Source organism: Pipistrellus kuhlii, unplaced genomic scaffold, assembly GCF_014108245.1.
Source record: "Pipistrellus kuhlii isolate mPipKuh1 unplaced genomic scaffold, mPipKuh1.p scaffold_m20_p_5, whole genome shotgun sequence".
NCBI classification, from domain to species: domain Eukaryota; kingdom Metazoa; phylum Chordata; class Mammalia; order Chiroptera; family Vespertilionidae; genus Pipistrellus; species Pipistrellus kuhlii.
In genome coordinates, this window is record NW_023425551.1 from 64,049,688 (window position 1) to 64,064,269 (window position 14,582).

The window sequence follows — 14,582 nt, forward strand, 5'->3', positions numbered from 1 at the left end:
GGAATAGTAGTATTTTGTTACATCAGGGTCCGCATTTAGTCTTGCTTCTGAAACAGCCCAAGCAAAACAAAACAAAAGAATCAGAACCTGACATATATTTTTATATTCATTTTTTCCCCATATAAATACCTACTGTGTGCCAGAGTTTGAGTTAGGAGCTGAGTCTACAGTAATAAGCCAAGTAAAAATGTTATTGCTGTCAAGCTTAAAGTCTCCTGGGGAGACAGAAAGCAAATCATCCCTTCTTAGGAAAAAAACATAGGCCCCCAGTAGCTACTTGTGGTTCTTGCCCAATCATAACAGGTAAATCAGCTACCCTTTTATTGCTATACAGTATATATGTAATCTTATACATCATTTTATTCCTCTTAAAAATCTGTACAACCAAGTAATTGCATCTCTAATAATGTTACACATGACTAAGTGTAATCACATTTCTCTATGACCTCCTTCCATGTACCAAATGTCACTCACTGATGCAACCCATTTGGTGGAAAAAATGACAAATTGAAACCCAGATTGAACTTGAATGAACTCTATAAAAGTTACACTGATTTAAAATCTAAAGCAGTAAACTTGAGAGACATTTATTTGCACAGCTACAAAAATCTCATATCTTTTGTGCTATGCAAACTGTGATCTTTATTTTTTTCAAAACCCCCTAGAGAAATTCCAAACAAATTTAATGTAATGTAAAATTTTCTAGTTTTTCTTCCTTCTCAATAGGCATCATTTTCTTGTGTAAAATGTTTCTAAACTCTCCAAAATGAGCACTGAATACACTGAAAATGTACTCTGAAAGAAATCTTTCTTTAGTGTATAATAAAAATATGCGAACCCTAATTACTTAGGGTAAGTGGCTTCACTTTCACATCATGTAAATAAGGACATACAGATTATCTCTAAATTATAACCAGAGGAAGTGAGAATGGATTTCAGGCTTGGGGAACAGCTATTAAGGGGATAATGGACTTTTGATGTCTGTCTTTTCACAGTAGCACAATAGCTAATTCCTGTGACTTCTGACCTTTCAGTGTCTCCTAACCAAGTATTGGCATTAATCTGCTTATCTGTCACCCTCCATATTCGATAGTCCCAGTCTCTGTTTTCAATTATCAGTCATTAGAGAAGGCACTGAGTACTTTCAGAAGAGAACTCACAAGACCTTTGACCTTTTTTTGTCAGACAACCGCAAATATTCATTGCAGATAAAGTATCATTCATTGTATTCAAGTTGTAAAGAAAGGGACTTTGCTGTATATCGATTTACTGAAACCTCTGTCACCTTCAGGTGGTTAAAATGGATTTTTATTTTTTTAACTTGTGTAGCAGAAGAATTCACCAGGTCATTCAGTGAAATCTGGTGAGATTAGTTGACCTTCAGCTGCCAGGCAATCTTTAAAACACAAGAAATAAATATTTTCCAAAAGATGATTATCAGAGAGTTGTGACTTTACATTGATTTGTTATACGCAAACATACTTTTCTCAAATATTTGTACATAGTGTGATTAAAATTCATTATTTATATACTAAATGTTTACTCATCGTTAAGTAATCATTTTGAATTATATAAAATGAATTAATCATATATCATCTGTATTCTAAACTAATTGGAATTTAATATTCATATTCAACACATAAACATTGAATATTTGTTTTAAATTTTAATGAATAATTTCCTATATGAAATGCCTATACCAAAAATGATAAAACATTTTTTTTTTACTTCAGTATTCATTATTATCTTTAGGGATAAAAATAGCTAAGTGACTTAATTAGAGTTGTGTCATAACCAGCAAATTCCATTGAACTGATGGGGAATATATAAATGTCAAAATATGTGCTCTTATGTTCTCTATCTTATAGATGTGAAATGTCTATCTCTTTACTATTATAGAAATCTAGGCTGAAGATTTTTTAAATTTCACTATAATAATTATTTTAAAAAAGCAACAACATCAATCCTCTTTAATACACATATTACAGATAAAGAAATTGACATTTTGGTAATCAATATGGCTATGCTTTAGGACAAGTAGAGATTTTATATAATTAAACTTTTATTGACCATTACTATACAAAAAGCCCTGTTTGAAGTATGTCCAAAAATATAAAAATAAAAACAACAAAAAAAAAACATGGACATTTCTTTGGCTTATCTTACTCATGGGTTAAATATAAGGTGACATAATAATTATAATGTAAATGGAAAGTGATTAATATGATAGATTCACTTTTGAAGAACTTGCTATGTTGCAGACCCTATGCTAAGATTCTCTCTCAAGACAAATATCATTTAACCTTTACAGCACACTGTGGAGTAGGCCTTTTATCATCATTTTAAAGATGGAAAAATAAAGACAGAGGGAGGGATAATGAGTAGATTTTCTTATATCACACTCTTTATTAAGCTAGGGATTAAGATTAAATTCAAGTTTTTCTCATTTGAAATTAGGGACTCTTAACTATAGTATAAGCCATCTCCATTATCAAAAGGGGTGACCCAGAAAAAGTACTAGTGGGTACTCAGCAGGAAAATTAATTTGGATAGCAATTGCCAAAATTATCTTTGTGGGGTTAGAATGAGAAATTTTAAGAAGAGGTAGAATTTGGATCACTGAAAATGAGGGAAACATTTTAATTACAGGGGAAGATGAGCAAAACCATCAAGTTAGGAAAGGAAGATAATTATTGAAGAACCATTAATTTCCTTGACTTTCAGAACTCTTTGAGTGTTGACTATATGCTTGCCTGTGCTAGGTGATACTGATTTTTAAAAATAGTTTTTTTAAAATTTTTATTTATTTATTTATTTTTAATAGGTTTGAAAGTGCCCTAGCTGGTTTGGCTCAGTGGATAGAGTGTTGGCCTGTGGACTGAAGGGTCCCAGGTTGGATTCTAGTCTAGGGCACATGTCCAGGTTGCGGGCTTGATCCCCAATGAGGGGTGTGCAGGAGGCAGCCAACCAATAATTCTATCTCATCATTGATATTTTTATCTCTCTCCCTCTCCCTTCCTTTCTGAAATCAATAAAAAAATTATGTATATTTTATTACAAAAATAGGTTCCTCTTAACTAATTATTATAGAATTCATCAATGGGATGGGAATACTAGAAAATATTGATCAAATCCCAAAAAAGTCTTAATATTACTCATACTCTACCACTGATCTCCTAGATCCCATAATCTGCATTAACAAAGACCATTTATTATTTACTACTTTGCCCATAAACTATCACCTCTATTTCTATATGAACTATTTTCTATACCAGGGATAATTCTTTAAGACCAAGCTCAAAATGATCTTCTTTTGAAGCCTCCCACATAATGTTTTGTTCCATTTTAATCTGCTTTACATTACACATATCCCTCATAAGCCCCATCACAATCTATACCAATATAAGGCTAATATGCAAAGTGTCCCCTTGGGAGTTTGACTGGGAGACTGGGAGTTTGATTGCTCACTATGACGTTTCCAGACCACCCAGGGATGGCAGGGAATGAAGGAAGGCCTGGCCAGCATCCAGAAGGCCCTGATTAGCCCTGATTGCCTGTCCGGCTTAGGCACCCTACCTGTGCACAAATTTTGTGCACCTGGCCTCTAGTTATATAATAACTGTATTTTTTTGTCTGCGCTCCTATCCTTTTGCTTCTTATATGTTCTTTACTCTTAGGGTTTGGACCAGTTAGCCAATAAATGTTTGGAGATGGAATAAATGTAGGAGTTGCAGAGTAGCTATCTATCTTTAGGGTGTCAAGATTAGCATATATGGAAGGAGAGAACAAGAAATGGCCCTCCTGACAGACAGGAGGTGGACTGAACTTGCAGTTGCTAGGAGATGGCCTAGCATTCACAGTCCTCCTGGGGAACATACTGGATAAGTCTACTCTATGACCATGGGGGAGAGGGGAGGGAGGAGTAAAAAATAGGACCATTTTACAATCATATCTGAGGACAAATTAAAAATAAGAACTTTGTTCAAATCTTGAAAATGACCCTTTTTGATAATATTAGTGACTGCTGCTGCTTTGACTATTCTACTTACTTATTTATTCTACTTCTCTTTTTTCCAAATTCTGAAAAAACTTATTAAAATACCAGTCATTACCTTTGCTTCTTGAGGGCACCCAGTTTAAGAGCAAAAACCTGCCTCTTTGAATCTTTGCCCAAATCACTCTAATAATCCCAATGAATTCTAACATCCCTTACCAAGGATATCTATGGAATCTGTCCAGGACATATGTTGAAACAAGTTAATAAACCCAATATATTTATCTATAGGCAAGTTTACAGTATTCTATTGACAGAGTAAAAAAGAAAAATCAAAAGAGTAAAAAGAAAAATTAAACACACAGGAGAAAAATTGCTAAGAATGAGCACAGGAAATTGAGTGCAAGACTCAAATGGAAACACTGACATTGGAATGAAAGAGGAAGACTTTTGCCAGGAGACAAAAATAGCAGTCATTGATAGTTGAAATTCTGATGCACAGAACATTGAATTTGGAGTCATAGTTCTTGATACTACTATTCCTGGCTTTGTAGTTAACTCACTTTATGACATTGAGGAAATTAATGTGTTGGTTTTTTAAAATCCATACCATGAGAAAAATAATGGAGATCTACCTTATTGCACCAAATAAAGGAGAAGAAATAAAATGTGAAATATGTTAATTTTTATAATATCAGTAGTTAATTTTATGGTTATTATTTATTAACTTAAATTTATTCATTTTATACCACTGTTTGATATGTATAGCTCTTATCATTATAGTATTCTGAATAACTATTGAGGGCTGAGGGCTGAGACCATCCAATCTAAGGAGGTAGGCCATGGGACATCTTCATCCTAATTCCAAAGCTCTCCTTATATAAGACTTCACTCATTGTGTCACTAAATAGGTTTTATTTATTTATTTATTTATTTATTTATTTATTTATTTATTTATATTTTAATCCAGGGTATGTTTTTAATGTTTTAAGAGAGAAAGGGGATGGAAAAGAAGAGAGAGAGAGAAAGAGAGAGAGAGAAACATCTCTGTGAGAGAGAAACAATGACTAGTTGCCTTCTGTATATGTCCCTGCCAGGGACTGAATCTGCAACCCGGTTATGTGCCCTGACCATGAATGGAACCTGTGACCCTTTGGTGCATGGGATGGTGCTCCAACCAATTGAGCCACAACACCAGGGTAAAATTAATTATATTTTTAAAGCAAAATAATAAAACATATTTGATAATTAATTACACTCTGTAAATTTCAAATTACATGCACTGTATTTTAAATTGATTCAAAAATCAATGTTTATCTTATTGCGATATTTAAATCATTTAACCATCTCTTTTGAGATTTCCCTTCAGTACAAAACTGTATTTATGAAGCATTTATCTCTTCATAAGTAAGACTATTTTAACATATGAAAGTCCACTGACATTGTTCTGTGAAACAAAACATTCATGGGGACAATCTTCTCTTTCCAGGTCACTCTTTGCTACGGTGTTAAGAGGCTGTTAGGGTTTCTGGAATCTGGAGTTTACCACACTCTCTGGAATGGTTCTCCATTCAAAGAAACACGTAATGTGCATTTGCTGTTGAATGAATAGGCCTTTATAAGACCAAGTTTATGTTTCTCAGTGGACTAGTAGGTGAGGGTGTCTTGCAAAGTGACATATTTTGGTGGACACATGATATATTTGCTTTTTTTCTTTTACTTTAAAATGCAACAGAGATAAGTAATAATTCTATGATTAATCTCTTAATGATTTTTTGCACTCAGCAGCAAACAATGATGTGTATTCTTTCAACAGCTGGTTAGGCTCCTTGGAGAATGCTATCTTTGCCTTGCAGCTACTGGTTCTATTTGTGTCTTCCAAGTTACAGCCCTGTGTGGGAGATTAAGATTGATTGCCCATGAAGGCATCTCCTGAAAAATGCAGATAAATCACTAAAGAGATAAAATGGCAAGCCTCTGTTAATTACTTACACTCTTTAGATATTGTGGACATGAAAATATTTAGTCTTGACATTTCTATCCCATTTCTATTAATGATAAAGTCATTCAGAGAGGTGTTTGTTTAGAAAAAGGAGAGAGTGCAATCAGTCATTAACTTCTGTTAAGTCATATCGCAACAATAAAAGGTTTCAGTGTATGTCTTTAACCACGAGAAGCTTAATCTTCACAGAAATTTGGCAATTTAGAGCACTTAGAATGTAGTTTGATGCTTATATAAGGGGAATCCTGTTTCTTTTCACTATCAGTCCATTAATCATGGAATGGGAATCTTCTGATTCATATTTTATTTCTTGTATGCTTTGATGTTGCCACTATTTAAAACCAAAATATAATAATAAATTCATTCTCTGGTTCTATCAGGGTAGGTGAGCTTTCTATTGTTTTAGGTAGTTCACATAGATGGAAAAGTTCGGAACAAAAACTGTTATCCTAGAAGTAGAAGGAAGTATATTCACCCCCATCATTATGACTGTGTTTGATTGTTAAGTTGAATCAATATTACTTCATTTTTGATGGTTTATTTTTAGGGAGGTTGGGTGTATGTATATGCAGTAAAGCAACTCTTTAATTTTTGTAGAAAGCATCATTAGCAATCATCAACTCAAATAAATAAGCAACCCTATGTTAATGATATTCATTGGTTTATACACAATTTTCTAAATAATTGTGTTGCATAAATGACAATGGGAGAAGAGCATGTGGCATTAAGTGTAATGTATGTGTGACTGTTTGGCAAAATGTAGCCTGTTGACCTTGTTAGTAGTGCAAGCAGATATGAAAATGGCAGCCTGGGAAAGTCACTGTGTACTCTTTTAAAAGACAATCTTCATAGGGGAATTGATTGATACAGGATGTGTGTTGTAAATCTAGTTATGTTTGTTCCTGAACTCTCTTGTCCACTTTATGTGAGGGAAATGGTGGCTATGGAATGCGATAAACAAATGGTCTCCACTAGTAGAGAAAAGCGTTATCATTCTGTTTCAGTATGTTTTAACACTTTTGTCATTCTATCTCCTTGGCAAGCCTGGGTTCTAACTTGAAGGATATAATCTTCTTGCTGTTTTATTTGTTTCTCATTGTTTTGTAGTAATTAAGAGAGTATTTCCTACCATGAAATAGTAACAAATATGATTTCCATGGGATCTAGCATATTTTAATCTAGTAATTTTAATAGAAATTATAGTAAAGAATTTTTTTTTTTTAGGAACCTCATGTTATTTAGTTGATATAACATGTAAATTACAGAGTGAATTGAAAGGGCCAAATATTTAACACAATAGAAAGTTAAAAAAACAACAACCAAGAATAGTATACATTTAATTTTTTTCCTTCTTGTTTATTTTTTAAGTTTCTCAAGCCTTTGTAATATATAGAGAAACAGAGTACCTAATATTGACCAAAATTATTACAATATAAACAAGGCATTACTATCTTATATAAAAATCATATATTTAGAGAATATAAAATGTGTGTGTATATATATATATTTTTCATCTATTTTGGGAGTGTTGTTTTTGGTAGTGGGTACTGTAGGAAAAAGGTTCAAGTATGAAGGGATCCAGATGGTGAATTACAATTATTTAAAAATATGGTTGTAGTAAAAGGATGACCTCACACATGTGTATAAATATTAGATAAGACTAATTCAAGTTATGAATACAACCATTGTTTATTCATAAACATTTTATTAGATAAGATATAGAATCAATATTAAATAAGTGAATATAACACAGCATTTGCTAAGACTGATTGGAAGGTGTGAGTTCTAGAAGAATGAGCAGAGTTCAGAAATGAGCAGAGCTCCTACAGAGTAGGAGCGCCATGCAGGAGAATGAAAGTATTGGAAGAAGACCAGCTCTACTGAGTGAGAGTTAGATCAAACAAACAAACAAACAAAACTAAACCCAGGAACAACAAACAAGCAAAGGGCTGTGATGTTGAGGACTTGGGAATTAAAATCTTGACCCTGGGATCTAATCTGTTTTCAGATCAAATTAAGTTTCTTGGGCATGTTATAGAAACTTTTGTATATAAGTAAGGTTCTGTGGATTAAACACAGTATGTGCCAAATAAATGAAAGTTAAGTAAATTATTATGCTTTTAGTTATTTGGGAATGCAGCAAAGATTGTGCTGCCTAAAAAGATAGAACCTGCCCAGCTGGTGTGGCTAAAGTTAAACATAAACCCAGGAACCAAGAGATGGAGGTTCGATTCCTAGTAAGGGTACATGCCTGGGCTGCCCCCCAGAAGGGGATATGCAGGAGGCAGCCAATCAATGATGTTTTTCTCTCCTAAATGTTTTTATCTATTCCTCTCCTTTCCTCTCTTTCTAAAAATCAATTAAAAAGATAGAACTTGATTTTGATCCATTTATACAGTTTCTCATCCAACCAATATCTATTAGAAGACATCTTTGAATTAGGCAATGTATTGTGCTGGTTGTTAATTTCATACTGATGGTCAAACCCCTAATTTTCCATAATACTTGCCACTTTTTTTGTCTACTCCTGAGGAGCATTGCTTAAATATACTAACAATGAACTAGTCTCTAAGTACAGAACAGCAGGATGTCATTATGTAGGTGGTATGGACATTGAACAAAGATTTATAATGAGCATTAGAAGACAGACATCTGTTACTGCCTAGCTTTCATCACCCACTTTCTCATCCTTAAATCAGGGATGTTAATATTTGATCCTCCCTAGCATTACTCTTTGAGGTAACTGAGATTACCTTGTGAATATTTGTGAGCATTATTAGTAGTGCAATGCTATAGAAAAACAAGTTTTATTTCATTCCTCACTCCAACATGTCCCATGAAACTTAAGAGTGAAATTATAATTCAAAGCAGTAGGATATAGGATTTTGAGTCAGTAGACAAATCTGCACTGCAACTGTATTCTGTGTGGTACACTTAATATACATTTTTATGAAACTCTGAGTATTTGCCCCCTCCCCCTTAAGAGGTCAGGTTAAATAGCCTGGATTATAAAACTGAAATTTTATAATAACAGCTGAAATTCTAGCTTTCCACTTTATTACACCAACATCTCACAGGGGATTCCAGAACAGTAGATGACTTTACATAATATGAATTCAAAACTCATCTGCATTATCCAGGTGCATGCTGTAGACTGGATCCTAGCAAACTTTCGCCTCAGCCCTTATTTCTAGGACTGTAGTTATTTTAATTCTAATTTCAAATGTAAAATGGATTGCTAGTGAAAAATTGGATGATGATTGCTGCACCTTAGAATGCTGAATACTGACTTTCAGAATAGAGAAGACACAGTTTTGAATGGTTGGTGTATGGATCACAAAGTATGGGACTCCTGAAGTAGAGCTGGGGTAGTGCCACCTCATTGAACAAGTGAACATTTTTGCAGCAAAGCAATAAATATTCATATTAAAGTGGAATAAATAGGAACTTTAAATGGCCTCAAAGCAGTTAATCTTCAGCTCTTCTGCCAAACGAACTTGAAGCCAAACTTTTTGTTTTCAGAGCTTTATGGATTTTGAGCTTGTGAATGTGAGGTTTTAGGTTTTTATTAAAGCATGAATACTTCATAAGTTAGGGCAAAGTAATAAATAGTCTATAAGCAGAAGCAGGATATTTGGCATTTAAGAACCATAGCCAGGTGGCATCAAATAGCCAGGTTCAAGCTTTTTGGCAAGGAATTTATTCCCTATGTCTTAAATGATGGAACCTACCTCATAGATTGTCATGAAGTGTGATAAGATAATATTTAAAAATGTTTAGAACAGTACTATTTAAAGCTGTTTCATATAAGACAGAACTATTTCATATTGTCTCCCACTTTGTTTAAATTAAGATCAGAAAAGAACAGGTTTACACAGAATTAAAGTTCTCAGAAAACAAACTAGTTGTGGCTAGTTTTCATATTCATACATGCACTTTCAGTGACTAGATATCAATTTTCTAGGTATTTTCTAACCTTACACTATCCTTCTCAAAAGGCTCAATCAGGAGAATGGACAAATGGAAGCAAAGAAAAGTTCATGGCAGTATCCACTATTGCTATCGAAAAGAGGGGTCCAAATAGGATCCTAAAAATGAGGGTATCTTCCTTACTTAAGGAAAATTTGATAATCTCCCTGGCAATGGGTCTATCTTAGGACCAAGACAATGATATTTTTTAAAAAAACAAACAAAACTTCATGAATCATGTGAGGTTGTGTTAGTGTGAGTCTGACAGCCCAAGAGCACGCACCATCCTTGCGAAACTCCATAGGACAGAAATGCCTCCCGGTAGAGTTTATAGCTTTCTCTTTGCTGGCATAGATATCTGTGGTGAGTGTGGGGATGAGCTCTGCCTTCTCTTAAACCACTACCTGCTCTTCTGGGGAAAGTAAACTGGCGATTATTTTGGATCCTTTTCTCATGTAGGACCTCAAGTTTCTGATATACATATCAGTGTTGACATAATTCAATTGAACTCCTGAATATATTTTTGTATCTTAATCCAAGAGCTTGGTGAATTTATTTATACAACTCATACATTTTTTTATTTTCTTGGAACAAAATTTAGCAATGAAACTTATCACTGGAAAACTGTAAAAGCGAGACACCTTGCATGCAGTGTTTTTCAGTGGGCTTTTTGTGAGTTTGTTGTAAATGAGCTTACATAACTGAGTTTTTGAGAAAACATCAAATGATATTGCATCACTAAAAATGCACCCTTCAAATAGGTATTTTGTAAGAAAGTTTTTGGTACCAGTACAGATAGAGTGTATCAAATAGTAATAAAGTATTTTACAAAGCCGAATTAATAATATGCCGGACACCTGCTCTGCTGAATTCTTCAACATCCCTTAATATGCACAAGAGACAACGTTCTCTTACTTTATTTATTGGAAGATTGCTGAAGGGGGAAATATATTCCCCTCTCAATTCTGAGGAAGAGCAGAAAAGGGTCTTTGAGAGCTTGTATGCTGTACCACAGGTAAGGAGATTGTACTAAACAATCTGTAAGAACTAATAAGAGTATATTTAAAACACAACAAAACATTTCATTTGCTGAATGGAGAATAAAAACTCTCCTGGGGAAGACATTTTTGAGATAATCTTTATTCCGAAAATGAGTTTGTTTTATGTACTTGATCTCTAAAATGTCATAAACACCGTCCTTATGTGCCTGCAATTTCTCAGTCTTCCTTCTCCTCCTCCTCCCTTGGCTGTGCTAAATCTCAACATCAACTTCACCTGGAACTCTGGAAGTTTCTATAACATATTCCTAATTCCTGTGTTCTGGTACTGGATACATAGTAGAAATCATTTTTCAAACTCCACTTTTAAGAAACATTTTGGGATAGCCTTTCCATTTAAGATCCAGGAATTTGTAATAAAACCACAGAGGTTATATTGCTTTTGAACCGAAGGTTGTTGGTTTGTGGAGTTTCCTTCAACTGGAAACGTGTATGAGTCTGTGGTTTTACTGTTTTCCCAGTTTTAGAATATCCTGCTTATTAGTTTTAATTACAAAGCTGGAGAATTTGTCATTCCTTTCCATATCTTATAAAAAGCTCATTTTCTCTCTCCTTTTTTCTTTTCTAGTTGAAAGAGACAAGGATTTTTCTCACCAGCGAAGGCATTACAAAGAATTCAGGTTTGATCTTACTCAAATTCCTCATGGAGAAGCAGTTACAGCAGCTGAATTTCGAATATACAAGGACCGAAGCAACAATCGATTTGAAAATGAAACAATTAAGATTAGCATATATCAGATCATCAAGGAATATGCAAATAGGTATGGGCTTTATATCTAGTACTTGTTTTAGCAAACAAATGTTAATTGTAAAATTCATCATCATGTTTTCTTTGGGTGTAATGGCATTGAAGACGAGGTTCAGACATATCAAGAGTAATTGATCTGAAATGAGTCGTCTACATTCCACATCTTTTCCCTACTTCTGACACCAGTCTCTGTGAGCCACATGGTCTTGTGCATCCCCACATGTGCTTTCAAGGCCTCTTGTACCATTGTATAAGCGAGGAAATTTTCATTTTATTCTGCACACATGAACTTCATAATATAATAATGATTTAGCTCGCTTGGTGTGTGTTTTAAATTAAAGTAGAGTGACTTTGGTTTTCATTGGCAATGAGTGTAAGTTGTATGTGTCATTATGTGTATTTTAAAATTTATTGGGGTGTCATTAGTCAATAACGTTATAGAAGTTTCAAGGGTACAATTCTATAATACAGTATCTGTATGTTGCATTGGGTGGTCACCACTCAAAGTCAAATTTCCTTCTGTCATCATACATTTGACCCTTTTTACCCTTTGCTACCTTCTCCACAGTCCCCTATAGTAATACCATATTGATGTCTGTGTTTCTGAGCTTTTATTTATTTGTTTATCTTACTTTCTTATTTTTTAAACATTTTATTTTTTTATTTTATTGATTTCAGAGAGTAAGGAAGAGGGAGGGAGAGATAGACACATCAATGAGAGAGAGAATCCTTGATCAGCTGCCTCCTACGAGCCCCTCGCTGGGGACAAAGCCCACCCACAATAGGCATGTGCCCTCACCAAGAGTCAAACTGTGACCTCCTTGCTCATTGGTCACTGCGGGGCATGTCTTTTTTTAATTTTATTAATTGCTTTGGATCAAAGAAGAAATAATAGAAGAGATCAGAAGATACATAGAGGCAAATAAGAATGACAGTACAACATACTAAACTTTGGGGATACAGCAGAGGCAGTAATAAGAAGAAAGCTTATATCATTATAGGCCTATCTCAAGTAAAACAAATACAGTCCCACATCAGTAGAAGGAAGAAAATAATAAAAATTAGAGGAGAATTAAATAAAAATTGAGAACAAAAAGACAATACAAAAATAATGCAACAAAGAGCTGGTTCCTTGAAAAGACTAATAAAATGGACAAAGTTCTCCCTAGACTCACCAATAAAAAAGAGTAAAGACTCAAACAAACAAAATCAAAATCAAAGCAGAGAAGTTATGACAGATACCACAGAAATACAAAGGATCATATAAGAATACTATGAAAGACTATATGCCACCATATTTAATAACCTAGAAGAAATGGACAAATTCTTCAAAATATATAGCCTTCCTAGATTGAATAACAAAGAACTGAAAAATCTGTAGAATGTTATTTGCGTTTTGATGTGAGACATCATGTTTGCAATAGGTTTGACAGTTTACCTATGTCTTCTGTTTCTAAAATGTTTAATTCAAAATGGTATAAAAATGTGAATAGAAAATCTGAAATACTAAATGTATGGAAATCTCAGTTGATAATTACTGCAAATGAACCATCAGATAAAAGAGTAAAACAGGGAGCTTAGCAGAGTTCTCAAACCTTTCACACAATGATAAAATTGCTTAAGTAACACCTTTTAAAGGTGATTTGCCACCTTTGTTGGACAGCTTTTACATTTTCTTTTAACTTATTGAAATGTTATATTGAGGTAAAATCCATTTCTGGTAGCTTCTATTCCTTAGATCTAGATCTTTCCTTTGGTGAAATACTATGTACTTTTTAAAATAAGACAAAGATTTAAAGACAGGTATCATGTCACCTTTAAGGCCCCTTTATCTCCTTATTGAAAACTAGAGGCCTGGTGCATGAAATTTGTGAATGGGGGTGGGGGTGTTCCTCAGCCCGACCTGCACCCTCTCCAATCCAGGACCCCTCAGGGGATGTCTGATAGTTGAACATCCCTCTCACAATCTGGGACTGCTGGCTCCTAACCACACACCTGCCTGCTGGCCTAATCTCCTAACTGCTCTCCACTGCCGGCCTGATTGCTCTTATCTGCCTCTGCCTCGGCCCTGCCACCATAGGTTTGTCTGAAAGGACGTCTAGAAGGTCATCCGGAAGATGTTTGGTTTAATGAAAATATTATCCTTTTATTAGTATAGACTAGAGGCCTGGTGCATGGATTTGTGCACAGGTGGATCCTCAGCCTGGCCTGTGGGGATCAGGCCAAAACTGGCTCTCCGACATTACTGAAGGGTGCAGGCCAGGGTGAGGGACTTCACTGGTGCATAATCAGTGCTGGGGAGGGGCCACATGAGGGCTCCAGGGTGTGTTAGGCCCAACTTGCTCAGTCCCAATTGGCCAGACTCCAGCAGCAAGCTAATCTACTGGTCAAAGTGTCTGCCCCCTGGTGGTCAGTCTGCATCATAGTGACTGGTCGAACAATTGAAGGAACGGTTAGACACTTAGCATATTAGGCTTTTATATTAGGCTTTTATTATATAGAATTTCCAGTTCCTGACATTAATATTTCTTGTTTTTCTGGAGTGCCAGAGTTTCCCAATGGCTGTTCAATGGAACACCAGCCCCTCACAATACTCAGTGAATAAAAATAAAGAATCTGAGATCAAATGCATTTGAAAAATCTGTGAGACCATCCTCTATGAGAATCATAGTGCAGATCAATCAGAATTTTAGTCTTGGAAATGCTTTATAATAAAAAAACAACAACAACTAGTCTTACTCAAAATTATTTGGTTACAGAATCTTTTTCTTCAGGTGTGAGATACTTAATATTCTATGAAACATTGATTCA

The 14,582-nt window shown here is 34.6% G+C and overlaps 1 protein-coding gene across 1 annotated transcript in view; it reads left to right on the top strand.

Moving 5' to 3' along the window:
- BMP5 (bone morphogenetic protein 5) overlaps positions 1-14,582 on the top strand; it is a 113,153-nt gene that overhangs the window by 44,955 nt on the left and 53,616 nt on the right. Inside the window, exon 2 of the mRNA XM_036414939.2 lies at positions 11,592-11,784. Coding sequence (XP_036270832.1) covers positions 11,592-11,784 — 193 coding nt within the window. The remainder of the gene's footprint in view (positions 1-11,591; positions 11,785-14,582) is intronic.